Source organism: Poecile atricapillus, chromosome 21, assembly GCF_030490865.1.
Source record: "Poecile atricapillus isolate bPoeAtr1 chromosome 21, bPoeAtr1.hap1, whole genome shotgun sequence".
Lineage (NCBI taxonomy): Eukaryota > Metazoa > Chordata > Aves > Passeriformes > Paridae > Poecile > Poecile atricapillus.
The window spans coordinates 9,436,011-9,457,436 of record NC_081269.1 but is presented as its reverse complement, the minus strand read 5'-3'; the positions used below and the strand labels follow the sequence as shown (position 1 = coordinate 9,457,436).

General features: G+C 45.1%; 1 protein-coding gene across 4 annotated transcripts in view; it reads right to left on the bottom strand.

Moving 5' to 3' along the window:
* Nucleotides 1-21,426, bottom strand: part of AUTS2 (activator of transcription and developmental regulator AUTS2) — a 687,646-nt gene that overhangs the window by 510,934 nt on the left and 155,286 nt on the right. For all 4 annotated transcript variants that reach the window (XM_058854670.1, XM_058854669.1, XM_058854671.1 and 1 more), the window contains exon 2: nt 12-221. In XM_058854670.1, coding sequence (XP_058710653.1) covers nt 12-221 — 210 coding nt within the window. The remainder of the gene's footprint in view (nt 1-11; nt 222-21,426) is intronic.

Sequence of the window (21,426 nt, the reverse complement as noted above, 5' to 3'; positions counted from 1 at the left end):
TTGTCCCCCACCTGTCTGAGGCCCTTTGGTAACTTCTTCCTTTTCCCAAGGTGCTGGCACAGGTTTCGGTCATTTTCCCGGTCCGAGCTGTACTGGTGGTGGTGGAGTCTGTTCTTTTTTGGAAGGTACGACAGCCCATTGGTAAGTGCTTCCCGTTTCTTCTTGGCTAGAGGATTCTGTCGCTTCTCCACACGTTCCTGAGGTTTCAGAGCTATGTCCTTCTGCAAAGGGAGGAGAAAACACAGTGGTCAAACTCTGGTTTTGGTGCTTTTGGAGAAAAAACAGTGGTCAAACTCTGGTTTTGGTGTTTTTAGAGAAAAAACAGTGGTCAAACTCTGGTTTTGGTGTTTTTGGAGAAAACACAGTGGTCAAACTCTACAGCTCTGGTTTGGTTCCAGGTGACCAGCAAAGCACTCTGCAGCCACCAGAAAAGGAACAAACCCACTCTTCACTGATGTCCCCTTAATCAAAAGACCGCTAAATGCTAAATAAAATTGGGTGCATGGAAGGAGACACATCCCCCTTTGAGACCTCATACAGGCAGCCTCAGTTCTCCTGAGCACCTCGTGTATCAAGAGAGCACACATTTAGAATACACCATTTGTTTATAATGCTTAAAATAACAATCTGCTTTGATTTAAACAATGCTTGGATTTTCAATATGTATTCTTATTATTTCTTGTATTTGAGAAGCCAAGGCACGAGCTGACCTAAATCCAATTAGGGCAAATGAATCTCCATTGACTTCAGGGCACGCTTCCCTCCAGCCTGATTTAAGCAGGAGGTTTCCAGATCTCAGGGAGAGGGGTGAAAAGTGCACGAAAAAAGCAGCTTGTATTTGAAAACTTTGTCACTGACCCTTTAACCCCCAGAATCAATGTCTGTCTATAAAGAAATATTCCACTCTTGTAACACAAATGCGAGTTTTGTCACTTAGCCCACAGCTGTTTTCTTAAAAATAACCTGCAACACACAGAACTCCTATTTTCACTTCAGATAAACATTACTTGAGGTGAATCTTTTTCAACAGCACAGATTTAAAGGCAGAGGAAGAGGAGAATTCATGAGGAGAGAGAAGCTATTGAGGAGATGTTAATTACAGTGCAGATTCTGCATCCACTAAATGCAAGGTGCTGAGTCACATCTACTCCCAGAAGTGCCCATGCTGGGGTCTGGTGCTGCCCTGTGAGGAGAAGGTTCCAGAAGCAGGGTCCTGCTTTCAGTACCCTCTGCCTGCTTGGGCCAGAAGCTTCCATGGCCACCATAAAATCCTGTGAGCCCTTCAGCTGTTGTTTATAGTCACTTAATATCAGAACTGATGGCAGGAAGGGCTGTTGGTCCCTGTGCCACGTGAAGACTGAGGCTCAGGAGAGTTTAATTCGTATTATGGCACCTTTTAACGCAAAAAAAGCATGCCTAAAGGCAAAAAAGCAGTTTGGCTTTAATTAAAGACTGCTTCCTAAATGACTCTCTAAAACACGAGAGCTTCACAAAATTCATAACTGAAACCAGTTGGATGATTAATTAATCTGAAGACAGTCATTGTTCAAATTTGATATTTAGCAAAGGGAACAATTTTACAGGCATTAAAGATGGGACCACTGAACAGAAGCTATAAGACATTTTTTTTTCCTATCTTTTCTTCACCTAGGACACCACAAGAGATACCCTGGGCTTTTCTTCACAGTGTTATTCATATCCAAAACGTTAGGAGCCTTATCCAGCCTCATGAAAGAGAATTGGAGCATCCTTAGCTCCAACACAGGATTAGTAATTTAAGAACCCCCTGTGTTTGCTCCCTGGCACCTCCCTGGCTCTGCTGAAGAAGAGCTCAGGAGTGGCACTGATCTTCCTAAACTGCTCTGGGATCTCCTTGTGCACAAGCAGAGCGATCCTACGGAGCTGCCCAAGGAAATTAAAAGCAGGAACAATCTCAGCACTTCTTCTGCCTCCCTTCCCAGGAAGGTTTTAGGTTTAGCTGCATGCCATAAATGCAGGAAGGCAAATTCTCAGGTGCAGTAACCATTTCACCAGTGCTTGCCATCAACAGGTTCATAAAACTACAGCATCCACAAACACACCTGGACCTCCTGGATGGCAAGGGTGGGTTATAAAACTGCAGATATTTTCTCTTAGAACTGATTTGTAACTTAGGATGGCTATCATGCTGCTAACAATTCTTTTTCTTAGGTCAGCATAAAAAAAAAAAAATCCAGTGTTTTATGAGTAGAATATTATACCAGCAAAGACTTCTGTTAAAACACAGAGCTCATGTTTGTAGATTCAAATGCTATTCAAGAAGATTCACTCTAAATGTGAAAGGCTGAAGGAGAGAACAAAGGGGAAACTTTCTTGGGGGGGAAGAAAAAATTCTTCTAATGACTAAGTAGCTTTTGTGAGATTTTCCTTCCCCCAGCTGTGAGTGGTCCAAATGAAACAGTGGCAGGCTTCCAGAAAAGCTCAGAAAATGTCTAATGGGGCCAGGCACTTCCATCAAGAAAAAGCTTGTTGCTGTTAGCTTTAAGGGGGTGTGAGATGGGTCAGATCCCTGTGGATGTGCCTGGAGGAGCCTTCCTCAGAGCTCGTGTTCCAAACAACACCACGAGGCTCCACAGGCTGTCAGAGACACCTAAAGAACCTGGAGCTCAGAGGAACTGGGAGGAAGGAATCTGCTCACACACCCCTGGCCAAGATGAGTGGCGCCAAATCCACAAAGCCTTCCCCAGCCTGGATGCAAAGGCACCTTCCAAGGCAGGAGGATTGGCAGGAATGTTCAAAATTAAGGAATGTTCCTCTTCTGCTCACAAGCAGAGAGAGGCCAAGGAGCTCCAGATGTGTGTAACTTGTGACAGAGGCCTTAAACCCCGTTTGGTGGGTGGGTTAAAGATGAAACAGATAAAACACCAAAGGATTGGTGTTCAGACAGCCCTGTTCCTGCAGAAGAGCTGTCTGCTTTTCACCAGCTGACACCACTGTGGGGAAAATGACAGAGTGCTGGGGATCAAACCCTTTCTCAGGGACCTCTCATGGATTTCAAGAGACACAACTTGGCCTGGAAATAGATGTGTACATAGGAATTAGTGTTAAATTCTTCATCTGCAGACTAGATGAGGACATGCAAGAGGACATGATGAAAGAATAAAACTTAGGCATAGGTGGACAAGATGCATTAAAAGTAGCTTGAATAGAGCTCTCCCAGGGTGCTCTCCTCGTGTTTGAGGGTGCAAACTGCCTGGGATTGTCTCAGATTCTGCCCCATGGAGCCCCTGGGCTCTGTGGAGACAGTTCTTGGCTGGGAACCAAGCATAAATCACTTCCCCACTTGCTGCCCTTTCTCCCTCACCCCATTTTTATCTTTCCCTTGTTTAGATAGGACAATAGCTGTACCACGCCGTGTGCTAGTACATTAGCCAGCACAATCTTAATTACAGACTTCAGGCATCATCATGATTAGAGTAATAAGCTGTAATTACTCTAAGGTGACAGGACTGCACAGACCTTATCTACATAGATAAGGAGATGTAGTAATATTTCATGTCGAGACGTATTTTTCAGCAGCTACCCATGGAGTGGATTCAGCCTGAGCAGCAGAGCCCTGCAACACTTTCAGTCTCTAATGGAGGTTTTTCTCCTCTCCTGCCAGCACACAAGCCCACACATTATTAAGTAAATCCTACAAACATATTAGGCACAGTTTAAAACCATCTCTTTCAGAGATATCTTTCATCAGTAAAGTGCCTTAAGTGTATCAGGAAGGTGACTTAAATGTATAAATATGTAATTGCATGCAATGCAATACAAAAGTTCATTAATATTTATGAGTGTACCGTATAAACTAAAAAATTTTCCATTTGTTTTATTTCTGTTGGGCACATTAATCAGGCTGACCCTGCTGCAGGTGGCCTGGCAGGGAGGGAAGTGACACTGCAGTCACCAGGCAGCACCCACAGCTTCAGCCCTGGCCACGAGAAGCAGCCCCTGGCTCCATCAGACCATTTCCCAAGGTAGGAGGCTTCAAGGACACCCAGCACTCTCATCAGGTCTTTCAGGGAGCTGTGCCTGATTTATTTCAGCAAAGTCCATCTTCCTGCTACATAAATGACGAGTCATTGATGAAGAATCAAACACTCAGTGGGGCAGGAGAGCAGAGCTTTGTGGGGTACACTCATCACCCCCATGAACCCCCACCACTGCCTTCCCTCCTGCCCCTGCCTCTGACAACAACTTAAAAACTACACGGGAATAATTCTGTTCCACTCCTTATTCCAGGATTATTCTATGGGAGTGCTGGATGAAAAACAACACTGTAAATGCAAGTGTGGAGCAAATGCACTGCAGAAATTCCTCAGGATGAACATTTCAGGTGCTGCTCAGGGATTTCAAGCCTTGACCTTTCCAAACCATCCTTATGGATTAGCATTACAATTCCAATGTTGTAAAAACTTATTTTCTGAATTTGCACTGAATGTGACCTAAGTAAAATACAACTTTTAAAAACTGATTTTTAGAAACAGGAGTAGTTTACACTACAGTGCTATTTAAACCAAATTACAGTTGCAACAGTCTACAACTATATTCTAATTATTTCCTCCTCAGCCTCTTGCTAAAGTCTTCTACAGGTTTATATCAGAGCCCAACAATTTACCCTTCACTCCAAGTATAAAGAAATTAGACTTTTTTTTTTTTTTTTTAACGTCAAATAGTCATGAAATGTCAGTGTAATGCTCCACTTTAAACACAAGTATTTAGAAAATCAAGCTTGAAGCTGCCAGTCTGCCCCGTTCGCTATTCAGACATCCAGTCATCCCTGTCAAACAGAGCGGTAAGAAAGGCACTTCTGGAGCCTTTCAAGGTACAAACAATTCACTTTTCATCCAGAACACTAGTGCAGAAGGAAGAAGCCAATTAAGGGAAAAGAAAATACACTTTCAGTAGGTACAAAAGTCGATTTGAAATTCTTGCCCAGTTCCATCCCCAGCCCCTGTCAGCTGTCAGCTCCGAGGGATGGAGGAGAAGCGAGGAACAGCCAAAGGGAACAGCACAGAAACAACACAATGGCAAAGCCAGAGCCCCACACTCACCCTCTGCACTGGGACAGAGCTCTGCCTTACAGGAGATCAGGATATCTGCAGGGTACAGCTGAGAGAAATCCTGCAAAGGGAGGCACCTGAAGGGACCTCAAAGCCCATCCAGTGCCACCCCAGCCATGGCAGGGACACCTTCCCCTGTCCCAGGTGCTCCAAACCCCATCCAGCCTGGCCTTGGGCACTGCCAGGGATCCAGGGGCTGCTCTGGGCACCTGAGCCAGGTCCTGCCCAACCTCACTGGGAAACATCACAGGGGGAATCATTATCTGGGAATCCTGGACAGCAATGTGCACAAACAGAACACAAATCTGCACAAACCAAACCCAAACCAAACCCAAACCTGCACAAACCGAACCCAAACCTGCACAAACCAAACACAAACCAAACCCAAACCTGCACAAACCAAACCCAAACCAAACCCAAACCTGCACAAACCAAACCCAAACCAAACCCAAACCTGCACAAACCAAACCCGCACAAACCAAACCCAAACCAAACCCAAACCTGCACAAACCAAACCCAAACGTGCACAAACGAAACCCAAACCTGCACAAACCAAACCCAAACCAAACCCAAACCTGCACAAACCAAACCCAAACCTGGACAAACCAAACCCAAACCAAACCCAAACCTGGACAAACCAAACCCAAACCAAACCCAAACCTGCACAAACCAAACTCAAACCTGCACAAACCAAACCCAAACCAAACCCAAACCTGCACAAACCAAACCCAAACCTGCACAAACCAAACCCAAACCAAACCCAAACCTGCACAAACCAAACTCAAACCTGCACAAATCAAACACAAACCTGCAGAAACTAAACCTAAACCTGTACAAACCAAACCCAAACCAAACCCAAACCTGCACAAACCAAACCCAAACCTGCACAAACCAAACCCAAACCTGCACAAACCAAACCCAAACCTGCACAAACCAAACCCAAACCAAACCCAAACCTGCACAAACCAAACCCAAACCAAACCCAAACCTGCACAAACCAAACCCGCACAAACCAAACCCAAACCAAACCCAAACCTGCACAAACCGAACCCAAACCTGCACAAACCAAACCCAAACCAAACCCAAACCTGCACAAACCAAACCCAAACCAAACCCAAACCTGCACAAACCAAACCCAAACCAAACCCAAACCTGCACAAACCAAACCCAAACCAAACCCAAACGTGCACAAACCAAACCCAAACCTGCACAAACCAAACCCAAACCAAACCCAAACCTGCACAAACAGCTGCACAAACTGAACCAAAACCCCTCAGAAACACTGCTGGTCTGAGAATACCAAATTTGCCATCACATCTTGACAGTGCCCATCAACTCCTACTGTGTTTCTGTTACACTGGAGAATTTTTACAGCTGATGGATGAAAATGCCCCAAATCTTCAATACCTCTCTCATGTTTCTGTTTTAATTCCAGCAGAAACAAGAAGCAAAGGTCTGAAAATAATCCCTCTAATCAAAATCAGAAAATAAAATGAGATGCTTACAATAACCATTAATTTCCCTCCAGATAAAATAGTTAAATGTACTGTGTGTTCTTCTGAGGAATAACTAGTATCTTAGAAGAATTTATCTAGGGGAAAAAAATTGCAAACACTGTTAAAATAACACCAGGGCAAAAGGAAGGCAGCTGTAAAGCACAATGCAAAAGAGAAAAGGATTCTCAGTGTCACTATTGTATTATAAATTATTATTAGGGTTATTTTATTTTAATTATTTATTTTAATTATTATTAATTAAAATATTATTGTATTTTAAAACACAAGGGACTGGTGAAGAGAGGAGTGATGTCAGCTATGTAGGGTGCACTAGCCCATCTACTAATCCCAGCAATTCCTTCAAGCCACAGGACCTCCACAGAAAACTGTGTTTAATCTTGTTTTGTTTGCTTTGATTCCGTGAAGTTGCAATCCACTGCCTCCTGCATCTCTCTGGAATCTGCAAACAAAGTGTTTCAGTGTTGTGCAAAAGTGTTTGTGCAACAGAGTGGGGATGAGAGGCAGAGCTGGGCTGGGGACCCTGGGGTGGGTGCAGAGGAAGGAAAACAATAACAGCAAGTTGCTGTCTGCTCCAGATATGTTGTGTGAAAGCGCTTCTGTGGCAAAGAGATTGCTTTGGTTTTTCATCCCAAAATCGTTTGTTAACAATAGCATTGATAAACAGAAGGCTCCTTTTCAGCTCCTGCTGATTTAAATTACACACAAAAATACATGAAGGCAACATTATTGAGGTTACAGAGTCAAGGGCTGGGAAGTTATGAAAGGCCAGGATTAAGGCTGCAGCCACCACCTTAATTCAGGCCTCTCGTGCATGCACACCAAGATACAATCTTTAATTACATGATCCCATGCTCTTATTTCCCTCCACAGAATGGAAGGTGTTCAGCTAATGAGCAACCACTCAGGATTTTGTTTGCTCTTTTTTTGTCCATGGTGTGGACCTGGTCCTTGTTTACTGACACTCCATTCACACCCTCCTCCCAATGCATAATGATTAATTTCCTCAAGGGCTTTTCTGTCCAGCTCCTCCTGATAGTATCAGATTGATGCTCAACAAATAGACGGCCTGGTTTACAGTTATTTTGCCAAAGGTATTTCACTATTCCCCTTTTATAGGTGGCAATAACAGTCCTGACGTGATCAGGTCAGAAACATCTGCTGATTTTAAGCGTTCATTGGGAAACACCTGAGATTTGATTTTTCAGAGAACCTGGCTCCATGAGCCCTTTCCCTAATGGAGCACAGCCTTCACTGACTCCAGCAGCTGCCAGGAGTGCTGAGCACTCCCAAAATTGAGCTTTAGTGAGCACCACGTGTTATAAGGATACAGGGAAGAGCTGTTTCTAAAATAACGTGGTGCCATGGCCTCCCTCAATGCCACACAACAAATACAAGCTGGAGCTGGAGGAAATCTAAGACTGGTACAGCTGGCAAAAGCTGGTGTCAGACATGAGGATCAGCATCAGAGCCATTGATTGCTCCTCATTCATTTCATGGTTTTCACACATGACACAGTATTCTCAGCCTTGTTCCCCATTCCCTTCTCCGTTTCATCACTCCAATACTGTGCTGTAACACGGTACAATTGTACAGAACAGTCAGTAAATCTCTGTATTCACTCCAATACTGTGCTGTAATGTGGTGCAATTGTACACAACAGTCAGTAAATCTGTGTGCTCACTCCAATACTGTGCTGTAACACCATACAGTTGTACACAACAGTCAGTAAATCTCTGTATTCACTCCAATACTGTGCTGTAACATGGGACAGTTGTACACAACAGTCAGTAAATCTGTGTGCTCACTCCAATACTGTGCTGTAATGTGGTACAGTTGTACACAACAGTCAGTAAATCCATGTGCTCACTCCAATACTGTGCTGTAACACGGTACAGTTGTGCACAACAGTCAGTAAATCTGTGTGCTCACTCCAATACTGTGCTGTAACACAGGACAGTTGTGCACAACAGTCAGTAAATCTGTGTGCTCACTCCAATACTGTGCTGTAATGTGGTACAGTTGTACACAACACTCAATAAATCCGTGTGCTCACTCCAATACTGTGCTGTAACACCATACAGTTGTACACAACAGTCAGTAAATCTCTGTATTCACTCCAATACTGTGCTGTAACACGGTACAATTGTACACAACAGTCAGTAAATCTGTGTGCTCACTCCAATACTGTGCTGTAACACAGGACAGTTGTACACAACAGTCAGTAAATCTCTGTATTCACTGCAATACTGTGCTGTAATGTGGTACAGTTGTACACAACAGTCAGTAAATCTGTGTGCTCACTCCAATACTGTGCTGTAACACAGGCCAGCTGTACACAACAGTCAGTAAATCTCTGTATTCACTCCAATACTGTGCTGTAACAAGGTACAATTGTACACAACACTCAATAAATCTGTGTGCTCACTCCAATACTGTGCTGTAACACGGAACAATTGTGCACAACAGTCAAGAAATCACTGGAGCCTGAGTTAGCAAAACCCTCCCCCTGAGTGGGTGCTGAGGAAGTGCTGAGCAATGCCAGCCCCGGCTGCAGAGCCATGGAACTGCTTTTCTTGAAGCTGCCTGGCTTTGTGGAAGGCAAAGAACGAACACAGAGTTGATTCTGCTGTGACAGGTTCAGCCAGAAGCCTGTGTGCTCCTGCCAAGAGATCCTGAAGCTCTGGCTCCAGCCAGCTTCTGCCAGCCTAAAAGTCCCATTGTGTTTTCTCTAGAGATTTTTTTCTAGCCTGACACAAGTTGCCAGCCAAGTCCAAGGTTGTGTTTGCTGCAGATCTCACTCAGTGACCTCCAGCACAGCTGGATGTGGAGCAGGGGCAAATCCAGCTGTGGGCACACACTGGCATCTCCCACAGCTGTCCTTGCCTCCCTGCAAGGACAGGAATCCTTGGAAAAGTGGGTGTTTATGGTGGTGAGAACCCAACTGAACAGTGATCAAGAACCACACAGAATAATATGAAACACAAATATAATATAAATTTATAATATAAATTTCAATATATCTAAATAATTGAGCTCAGTTCTGCACCTCAGTTCTACGCCAAAACTTCCAGATTCTTTCTTCACTTTAATTTTCGCCTTTTTTCTCATTTAGAATAGAAAAAAATACTTTAAAATGTCTCCCAAAACCAAAAATTTCATACATTTGTATCTGTAGTTATACAGGATTTGCATATACTGATCAAAACACACATTCCAGGAGATTTCACTGGAGGGAAGTACAATTCCACTGCAGGAGCTGCTGGCACAAAGCTGGCTCTGGGCTCCTCCACACACTCTGTGTTCTCTGAATAATTCAAGCAGCACTTGGGTTGGCATGCCACACACCCAGGCAAGGAGTCAGTGGGCTAATGAATTTTACATTTAAAGGGTATCCCCCTTTTCACAGGGTTACAATAAATGCATGTGGGCTTAGGCAGCTCTCATCCCTGCTGTCCCTGCACTGGGAAACAAATGACTTCAGCCTCACACCGGCACCATTCATTAGCACAGCACTCAGCAGTCATAAAAAATGTATTATGGTTTGAAATGGAATGAGAAGCACCCCTGCATTCCGTGCCTTGAGGGAAGATGCTGCAGCAGCAGGAAAATCCAGGGCATTGCAAAGGTCTCAGGATGCTCCCCAGAATGTCCTGGGCACAGAAAGGCACCGAGCTGGGACACACCTGGCTCTGCTGCCCTGTCAGCCTCCAGGCTGGGTGAGAAAAGCTGCAGTCCAGACAGAGACACCACCCTGGGACCAGGCAGGTGAGAACAAGGAGGGATCTGCTGGAGGGAGAGGGAAATTCCATGAATTTCTGCATCCCACAGGCAGCCTGACACAGCCAGGGAAACCAGAGCATCCCTCTGCACAGCCGAGGCAGCGGGACACAGAACGCAGAAATGAGCAAAGGAAAGGACAGAATTAGCAGAACTGTGGATTATGGATCATGAATCACGGATTATTCCTCAATCCATGAGGAACCCAACCTGAAGATTTTTTCAGCCAACCAAAAAATCTCCACATAATAACAGGTTGTAATTATTGAGCTTTAAGAAAAAGTTAATCTATTTTAAAACAACTCTTTTCATCTTGTACATCAAGAATTCAAACTACTCAACACAGGAGCTCTTCTGTCTTCTAAGCTCCTACTGTCTTGTGTTCCTCTGGATTTTATTTTATCTTCTCTAGGAGCTCCCTAACTCTACCACTGTTTTGGCATGTGGCACACAGCCAAATAAAGTGATGAGGAAAGATTTTAAAGAGGAATAACAGTGATTGTAAAACAAGGAGAGAAAGAGAGCTCAGCTAGCACCTGAGGACTGCAACACTTAAGGTGAGCTTGGCAATATTCCTCATTAAGAAAAGGATCAGAACCTTTTTGCAATTAGAGGGAAAAAAAGAAACAATGGTTCAGCTTCCCATCTGCAAGTGAAACCACTTTCTAACATTCAGGCTGGAAAAAAAATAGTCAAGAACAGAAGTTTAAGAAATAGAGTAATATGTAACCTTTCCATTTGCTGGCTTATTCTTCCCCAAGGAAACAGATACAGTGAAGATAAATTTGATGATCAAAAAACCAGAGGGATTACATTCTTGTACGGTGCTGATCACTGGCAAATCCCCCTCTCTGCAGTTCAGAAGCACAGCTTAGCATAACAGACAAGATTTATCACTTGTCCTTCGCACCACTTACAAAGTAGACAGGAGTTGCTCCTATCTCACTCCCCTACAGGAGGAAATAAATACCAGAACTGTTCTGCTGTTCCTGTGCCCAGCACAGAGCCCAGATCTCCCCCCTGGGGAAATGCCACCATTTCCACCTCTGTTTCTGCACTGCTCTGAAGGCATCACACCCTGGCTTCAGCTCTGGCCTCAGTGGATGCTCCTGATCCTGACTGGGGTCACCCAAAAAGTCCCCAGGTACATGCAGCAGTTCCAGCAGGTGAAACAGATCCTCCTTTCCATTTGTATGTCAAACACAGCTCAATGGGCACAGAACACAGCATGAATAAATGAACAGGGAAAACCAGACATGGCTGCTTGCTCCAGTTTTATCTCAGGGCACACACCCTGCAAAGCCACCTCATACACCAGAGAATAAGAGAATTCCCTTCACAGTTATGCTCTGGCTGAAAACATAATGTCTTCTGCAAATATTCGAGATATTTTTGTAGATAGATCTTTTAAAACTGAAGTGTCATCTAATATTCAGGGCTATTTAGTGACTGAAAAAGCAATTCCTGTAATATTTCTTGTTTATAGCCACCTAGAAGCTACAGATTTAACTTGGTAGGGATGCACAGTCAGGGGATCTGGTTCCAAAGCAGAACATCTCAAATCAAGAGCTTTGCTAATGCCTGCAGCAAACTTGCAAGGAGTTACAAAAGCTGTGAATCACATCACTTCAGCAGCACTTAGAGTCAAACCCCACTTCATCACACGAGGCTGCCTCCACTGAACTCGGAAGGTTCCTGCTGCAGGAAGATCCCAGCTCCTGTCTCTGTAAACCTTGCCTGGAGCAGGAACAGATAAAGCTCTGCACTGCATCTCTCCAGAGCCACGGAATATGTTGAGGGGAATAAGAACCATAAGCAGGAAATCATTCTGCGCTGGGAAGGAAACCTTTCCTAGGAAAGATTTGTTTTCTAAGCTGCTTTTAGGGGCTGGTATCCAAATCTCTCCTGTCTGACCTTATCACCACTTGTGCCCTGCCAGGCACAGGATTAGAGCTGGCTGGACTGGGAAGGTGAGTTATTAATGTGGGGGATTGGAGGTGGATGTGGGAATTCCTGATCTCCCCCGGTGCTCCCTGTGACCTGCAGCACTCAGCTAAACCCCAGACCACAAAGAAGGTATTCAGGGACCTAAAACTATTTAATTCCCATTGACTGGTTTTCCAAAGGAAATAAATGGCTCTGTGAATTTGGGCCTTCAGCCCTCCCATGCAGCAGAGCTCATCTGTGAAATGGAGGTGAAACCACATCCTGTTCCATCTGTGCTTGGCAGTGCTGAATCCTCAAAGAGGGGAATGGAGCAGCCCTGCAGGAAGCACAGGGCTGCACACCCAGGGTATGGACAGCAAACAGGTCCTGGAGTGCAAACAGGTCCTGGAGAGCAAACAGGTCCTGGAGTGCAAACAGGTCCTGGAGAGCAAACAGGTCCTGGAGAGCAAACAGGTCCTGGAGAGCAAACAGGTCCTGGAGAGCAAACAGGTCCTGGAGTGCAAACAGGTCCTGGAGAGCAAACAGGTCCTGGAGAGCAAACAGGTCCTGGAGAACAAACAGGTCCTGGAGTGCAAACAGGTCCTGGAGAACAAACAGGTCCTGGAGAACAAACAGGTCCTGGAGAACAAACAGGTCCTGGAGAACAAACAGGTCCTGGAGAACAAACAGGTCCTGCAGAGCAAACAGGTCCTGCAGAGCAAACAGGTCCTGGAGAACAAACAGGTCCTGGAGAACAAACAGGTCCTGCAGAGCAAACAGGTCCTGCAGAGCAAACAGGTCCTGGAGTGCAAACAGGTCCTGGAGTGCAAACAGGTCCTGGAGAACAAACAGGTCCTGCAGAGCAAACAGGTCCTGGAGTGCAAACAGGTCCTGCAGAGCAAACAGGTCCTGGAGAGCAAACAGGTCCTGGAGAACAAACAGGTCCTGGAGAGCAAACAGGTCCTGCAGGGTGAGGGGGGGTCAGGACACATCTCCCTCCTCCCAGACCCACAGCAAGGCAGCCCCTCCTGGCCAGCAAACAGGAGGGATAAACAGGAGGGATAAACAGGAGGGATAAACAGGAGGGATAAACAGGAGGGATAAACTGCTGCACCCCACGAGGCACTGCCCCTTTGTTTATTTGGGAACAGCAGCAAAGCCACTCTCTCCTCTTCCAAGCCTCTGCAGCCCTTCATCTTCACCAGGCCACAGCCAGGGAGTTCCTGCTCTTCCCTCCCTCCTGCCAAGCTTCTTGCACCTCCCTTATTCTCCCCCAGCTGATGTGAAGGGTGGGAAATGTCTTCTGTATCTCCTCCATCATCCTTAAGGGAAGAGATGAGCATCTGCAGCCTCAGTGCTGTCACTCAGCCAGCTCTGTGTACCTGGTTCTTGCTTTCTCCGTTCATCTGCCCTAACTCAGAGGGGTTAAAACTGGTCCCTCCCCAGCTGTGTTCCATCTCATGTGTCATGGACCCTCCTTAAAAAAGGAGCTCAGGACAGAAAACCCAAACCAACACTTCAAAAAGACACCCAAGTCTGCGGCTTTATTATGAGGCAAAAATGACCTCAAACCCCTGGACAAAACAAATGCCTGGGGTGAAAAAGATGGAATAAATTAAGGGATACAATTATGGCTGGGAAACGAGAGAAGGAGGTTGCTCAATAGGATGAAAGAGGGATTTGAGGAATAAGAAATGAAAGGAGGTGTCAGCTTGAATCAGCCAGGTTGAAAACTGCTGCTGATTTTGACTGACATGCTGAGACTTTCCAATTGCAAACTCTTTCTCTAATAAGCTGAAAATTCACCTCTACACTTTCACTTTGATCTTCATGCAAATATTTTATAATGGACACATTTAATGATTTGCAGGTGCTTATTGGTTCTATCACACTTGATACTGGAATCAATCTCCTCTTTTCGAAAGCTTGGGTTAATGGCAAAGTTTATTAAACTGCATGCAGTCATTCAGAGAAGATCAATAGAGACATGATTACAGAGCAACCAGAGGATTAAACATGAGATTTATCACAAAATTAAACTGAATTAAATGTTCTCTGATAGCACTTGAAATGCTGTCGATACTCTTAACTGATAATCTATGCTTTCTGTGTTTACTTACCAGGCAGCAGGGAAGTCTGACTCCAGGAAATGACTGTAATGTAAAATCTGCAAAGATTTGCTGAGAGCATTAAACCTCACCTAGAAAACCATTATTTCTTCCTGTTAGAAGAGCAAAACCATTTTGCTTCTTTGCCCATTTCCTCTTGAAGGCAGAGGAGGATACAGCTCTCTCCCACATCACACTCTGCAATCTCCTTCTCAGGGCCATTATAGGATGCACAGGACACTCAAGGATCCTACACAGGGTTACAAGGAAATATTTTATGGTTTCCTGCTATGGCAGTTTTTGCCTCATTCAGAATTAATTTTGATTTCTTGATGGCCTTATTAAAACTTTTTCCACACACTGAGAAATTTGCAGCCTTCCTGCTTCTCCTTTCCCTCAGCTTAGCCCAGCCACCCCCCAGGTTCTTACACCTCTCCTTGCACAGCACTGTGCAAACTCCTCTGATGTTCTCTGCCAAAAGAATTCAGCTCCAAAGCATCAAAAAAAAACCAAACAAAACAAAACCCACAACCCCCCCTTCAAAAAAACCCCACAAACCAAAAATAAAATCCCTAAAAGCTCCAGGTACACCAGCAACGCAGTACCACAGTCCTAAGAAACAGAAAAGGAAGGCCAGGAGAAAAAAAAAATCAGACCTATTTTACAGAGAGAATCTAAATTCAGACATTGTTACTTGAGATCTGCCCCTGCAAGAGAGCAGGAATTACCCAGCCCCTGGGCTCTGTTATCAGAATCCCAGAGATCATTTCCATCTGCTCTGGGATAACCAGGACCAAAACCTCAACTCTCAGCAGAGGAGGGGGAAGAGGGAAGGCAGGAGACCCTGAGTACACAAGAGACCAGATGCAAAGCAATAACCCATCACAGCTTGGATAAATCTTGATCATTTTTCTGTGGGTTTCCAAAATGGTCACAACACACTAATTCAGCTGGTGAGTTCCTTTAAAATTGAATGTTTGTGTTCAACAAGCAAGCAGAAGGAGGGATGTCAGCTTCCAGGCATTTTTCCATCATACTTTTTGGAGAAAGTCTGTATCCCACCACAGCCTCCACCAAAAGTTTAATAAACCTTGATAAAATACCTCAAAGGAAATATGACCATCCAACAGCAAATGAACTACCCAAAACAAAACCCATCCAAAAATCCCTCATCAACCATCATGAATTGAATTGTTACTGACTCAGAGGGGCTTAGCTGCTTTCTAAACAGGCTCAGCTATCCCCAGTGTACTTTGCAAAATTCAATCCAGTAATCCAATCCCAGATGCATTACGTGAAATCTTATTTCTCCGAGCTCTAGAAAAGAACAAGCAAAAAGGAAGGCTTTAGGAACACTAATTTGCCAATAAATACTCACTGAGCCAATTTTGCCTTTGCTGCTGTTTGGAGGAAAATAAAACCAAAAAAAAAATCCCAAAACACAAACTGTTGTCCGAGTCCTACATTCCCTTGTTAAAACTTCACTTGTGGATAGAGAAAATACCACGGAGCACATACCCTGAAATTAGCCCAGCATGCTCTGCCCCAATAAACAAATCAGAAACTAGATTAGCATCACTCCCAGTAGGCTTCCACTGCAAAACCCACTGCCAGTTCTGTCCAGAAAGGGAAAATCTCTGTAATACCTGATAAATGGACCCAAATATCCAAATGCCAGAGTCAGTCCTCACCGTGGCTGTTAAATCTGACATGGATGATGTCTCACAGTGATGTTCTGGGAGCCCTGAGCTGAGCAGGGCCAGACTCACCCTGGTGCTTCATCAGCAGGAGACAGCCTGGGTTGATGGTTCCCCACGTCCCTTCTGGGCTGCTCCATGGTGACACAGATGGCACCAGGAACACAGGAGCGCTGCCACGACCCCAGAACAGCAGCTGTGCCATCAGGAGGGCAAGGAGCAGGTGAGCAGCTGCCTGTGACATTAAACATCCAGCTCTGACAGCATCCTTCTGCCCTGCCACGGCCCTGTGGGATCCCAATCCATCTCCAGCCCAGCAGGCTGCTGCCCTGAACACACACTGCCCTTGAAAATGAGCATTTCTGCCTTCCTCGTGTTTACATGCAGAAAAAAGGAAAGAATAAATAAAGGATACAGCTGCATGTCTCAGTGTACTGCCTGAAAGGTGGGTTGAAGCCAAGCAGGTGACAGGCAAATGGTGTCAAAACTGGGATTTTTCCAGGCAAATGTTTCCCTGCAGCTGGTGCTGTCTCAGGAACAAAAACCATCATGGAACACCCAGCACGCTGGGCTGACACCCCAGCAGTGATCAAGAGAGGGCACAGAGTGGTTCCTGTTTCTGCCCTGGACAAGTTCAGCTGGGAATTCCTGATGGGAGGCTCATCCTGCCAAGTGTGCTCCTTCTGTCCTGTCCCACAGCTGAGAGAGGCTGGATTTGCCTTTTCCCCCTGCTCTGGCCCTTAGCACAGAGCTCCAGGGCAGCAGGCAGGTGACAGCTCAGGACACGGAGCTGGAGACTTTCCTGTGCCACCAAAAATCACCTCCCTCCAAAAGCAGCTGCCGTGTGCGCTCTGCCTTTTATTAATTTAATGGTCAGGATAATAAATTTGTCAGTAATGACAAAGAAATTCCCTAGAAACTGGAGTAGTCAAGTGTCATTGAGGCTCCATCTATTTAGCAAATAGATGAATGCCTTTCAGCGAGGCCTGGCGTGTGATGAAGCAGCTGTCACCATCTCCTGCAGCAGCTGCTGCAGCAGCACAGGCACAGGTAGAGCTCTCAGGGCTCTTCCTCAGATGGATGGCAAGATGATCCTGATGTGAACGGAAATCAGCAGCTGAAAACCCAATTAATGAACTGACACAGAAGTAATGGGTCATTTCTGTAAGTCTTCTCTCCCGGTGACTTGTACGAGCTTCAGGCTTTACAATCAGAGTCATTAAAGTTTTACAAACAAAAGTGAATAGATTTTGCTTTCTGACTCACTGCTGTTTGAGTGGACTCATACCTTCATGAGGGAGTGTGAGTTTTTTTAGAGAAACTTTGATTTTTGGAACACATTTCTGTTTTTTCAAGGACTGACACACTGATTTTATTTTAGTAACTTAATTTCTTAAAAATTTCTGTTACTTTTACCCTTCTAACTGAGCAGTTCTTTTCATATGTGTACTCTGCTCAGCAGCCACTGAAATTGGAGGAAGTTTTCCAGGGAGTTTCTGTGTGCTCTGTTTCCTAACACACACTATGAGAGCTGAAGAGCAGAGAATACACAGCTCTGCTCTCCTACTTTCATAACTAAAAATACACAGAAAGTGAAAATGTGGTTGAATAATGGATTGGAGAGCTCGCTGCCCTTGGGGATATCAAAGATAACACTTGGTCCATTAGAGAGGAAAAAGAAATGGCCATGAAGGGTCTTTCCAAACAAGAAATTGAAGCAAGAATGAATCAGCAGAAGACTATGCTTGTACAGAACACAGGTGAATCTCCAAGAGATGGTCTGAAAGCCTTTCTCTGCAATGTGAGGTAGGAAAAGAAAGGAAAAAGGCACTGGGACAGACTTTCAACCTGGAAACAACAAAATTGACACCAGCTGAGAATCTGCTGTAATTAAAGGGAATATTTCTGCATGAAAGCAAATGAAGCACAAGATGCTCAACCTAAGGCAAGGAAGTTTCAACAGAATATTGACTGCTGAGGCTGACAATGACAGGGGCTGCCAAACATCAGGTGGCACAAAGGGATCAGCCAGGGGACAACAAGCAGGAACTTCTTCCCAACTGAATGACTGCAGTGAGTCCCCACACTGCTTACACTGACTGAGAAAAGCTCAGAGCTGGATCAGACAAGGGGATCAGAAATTCTTCCTCTGTGAATCCTAAACATTTAGAGCAATGTGCTTGGCATTGTGGCTTGCTGGAAACCATCATAAACCCAGAAGATTCTGGAGCAAAGCAGAGCAGTGGTGGAGGAAGCTGTGGGGGAAGAGAAGCCCTTCTCAGAGCATCCCCAGCTGAGCACAAGCACACACGGCACCATTTGGGAGGCAACTTTATGTGCTCTTAGTAGTAGATTAATGAATGTAATTACCTAACATTGTGGCTGTGAATGCTGCAAAACTGTAATTTATAGTGTGCTGTAAAGTTCTAATGTGTTTTTATGTCCATAAGCTGCTTAACCATAATCTAATGCATTTGTACACGAGCACCCTCCTAAGTGGCTCTCGGATCAGCGGCGAGCGCGAGTCCCCCTCGCCTGCACACTCCTGCTTTATGTCTTGATAAACCAACCTCTCCTGCTGGGCAGCTGAGGAGAAGCAGCTGCTAATGGGATGAGTAATTTTAACTCCAGTGGCAAGAAATTATTTCCTTCCTTCCTTCCTTCCTGGCTGGCCAGAGCTGCAGCACCGAGGAAAGCAAAGCGCCAGCGTGGTACAGAGAGGAAACAGCACAGGGTGGGTCCCTGGAGAGTGGTGGGGTGGAACTGAGCCTTGGGGTGATGGAGAGGAGGAGTGGGGTGGAACTGAGCCTTGGGGTGATGGAGAGGAGGGGTGGGATGGAACTGAGCCTTGGGGTGATGGAGAGGAGGAGTGGGGTGGAACTGAGCCTTGGGGTGATGGAGAGGAGGGGTGGGGTGGAACTGAGCCTTGGGGTGATGGAGAGGAGTGGTGGGGTGGAACTGAGCCTTGGGGTGATGGAGAGGAGGGGTGGGGTGGAACTGAGCCTTGGTGTGATGGAGAGGAGGGGTGGGGGTGGAACTGAGCCTTGGGGTGATGGAGAGGAGGGGTGGGATGGAGCACAGAGCTTTGGTGTGATGGAGAGGAGGGGTGGGATGGAGCACAGAGCCTTGGTGTGATGGAGAGGAGGGGTGGGATGGAACTGAGCCTTGGGGTGATGGAGAGGAGGGGTGGGATGGAGCACAGAGCCTTGGGCTGATGGAGCACAGAGCCTTGGTGTGATGGAGAGGAGGGGTGGGATGGAGCACAGAGCCTTGGTGTGATGGAGAGCCAGGACTCAGCCCCACCTCACTCCTACCCCTCGAGCTCTCAGGTCTCCACATCCAGGACACCAGGAGATCCCAGGACAGCACTCACAGGGAACTATCTCACACTAAACCCTTCAGCTGGATTTCCAGCTGCTCTGCTCTTCGTGTGCTGCTGTGGTCACCCCAATCCTTCTCTGCTCCAAGAGCAGAGATGTGGCCAGGACTCCTGAAGTATGTGCTTATTGTTGCCACTAACTCATTTAGGCAAACCATTTAACTTCTTTATGCCCTTGCTTAACCATCTGTAAAATGGGACTAATAATAAACCTCAGAGGGATTTAGTTAGACTTAATTAAATGGTTTGTAAAGTGCTTTGAGATCCTCAGGAGAAATGTGTTGTGCAAGTGCAAATTATTATTACTGTTACAGTGCTTTCTACTTTCAACACAGTTAAATATTAATGATCCAGTTCTCCTAATGCCCAGTGATACAACTTTCCTGAACAGTAATTTTCTCAGCTAAAAAGACACAGGGCCTGGGAGTAGAACATCAAAAAACTTTCTTTGTTGTTCATTCATAAGGAGTGTGAAACAGCAGATAAATGTTTTAGTAAGTATCAAACTAAAGATGGGGATCCCAAATTCACATGCAGCCAGTTCAGAGCCAAAACAATGCCAATTAAATCACCAAATCACCATGTTCTCATTACACACTGCCAGAGACCCAGCGAGGAAACATCAATATCGATGCTGATGTATAAAAAACGCCTTTCCTAGTTCCAAAGGTACCGTGGCATGAGTGATGTGATTAACATTCAATTAACAGCTCCATGGTGTCAGAAGGAACATCAATGCCCCATTGGAAAGAGTGTTACAGCTTCAGGGGCCAGGGGAGAGAACATCCTGGATTTTAATAAGGTTTGTCTATTGTGATCTGGAAAAAAAACATCTGAAAGTTGCCTGCAGGCAAAAAACAAACAGCCCTGATTCCTCCTCTTTTGTCAGCTTCTTCCAGGCCAACTTAAAAGGAGGAAAAAAATGAAAAGAAATTGGCTCGTGACTTCAGGTCCCAGGAGCTGAGTGAATGTGACCTGGTTGTGCAGGGTCTGCTGAGCTTTTCCAGGCACAGGAACAGCAAGTCCTGCCCCAAACACTGACCTCTCACCTCCCTGGGACAGCATCTGCTAAAACTGAACCCCAAACCACCACTGACAAGTGTTTGCTTAGTGCTTTTCAGTATTTAGTTAAAATATATAATAATACATCAGAAGCAAGAGGAAAAAAAAAGCAATTCCAAATTTGAATGTATCGAGGTTTCACACACAACCTTTGGTGGTCTCCACTTGGAACTGTGGTGTGATTTTTAATTACATGGTGAACTCTGATATTTCTCCTTGATCTTCAGTAATAATGACATAACAAAGATACATAATCTGTTGATAAGACCAATGTTTTTACCACCCTTATGTACTACAAAGTGAGCATATCTAAAGAAAGCTGATTCAAAAGCTCTTCTAATTTACTTGTATTTACAGATCCTATAAATTACTTTTTTATATTTTTATAGTAATTACTATATTATTTACTTATATTACAGATCCTATAAATAATCAAAAGAGAAAAGAAAAAAATCCAGGAAAAAACAAACAGAAACAACCCCAAAAAAAGAAGAATCATCATCATGCCAGATGAAAAATCCCCTTTTCACTGAAGCACCAGGTATCAGAGCAATAAGGACACACCAGGTAGGAATGCAGCAAATAGAAATGTGTGCTTTTGAATCATGAAGTCTTTATTTCACCTAACACAGGCTCATCTCGTTCCTCCCTGCAACAGAAGGAACCACACCAAAGACTTTTTGGGGTCTGTTTAAAGCCAGGGGCAGCACCAGGACTGAAACCCTGCAGACTGTTCTCATGGGGCAGAAAAAAATATTCTCCCTTGCTTTGGTTTTCTGTTCCCCTCCTGATGGATCAGGCAGGTCACACCTACTCATGAGAGGTTCTCAGCCCACCTGGAATCTCAGACTTTGGACAAAAATCCACTGC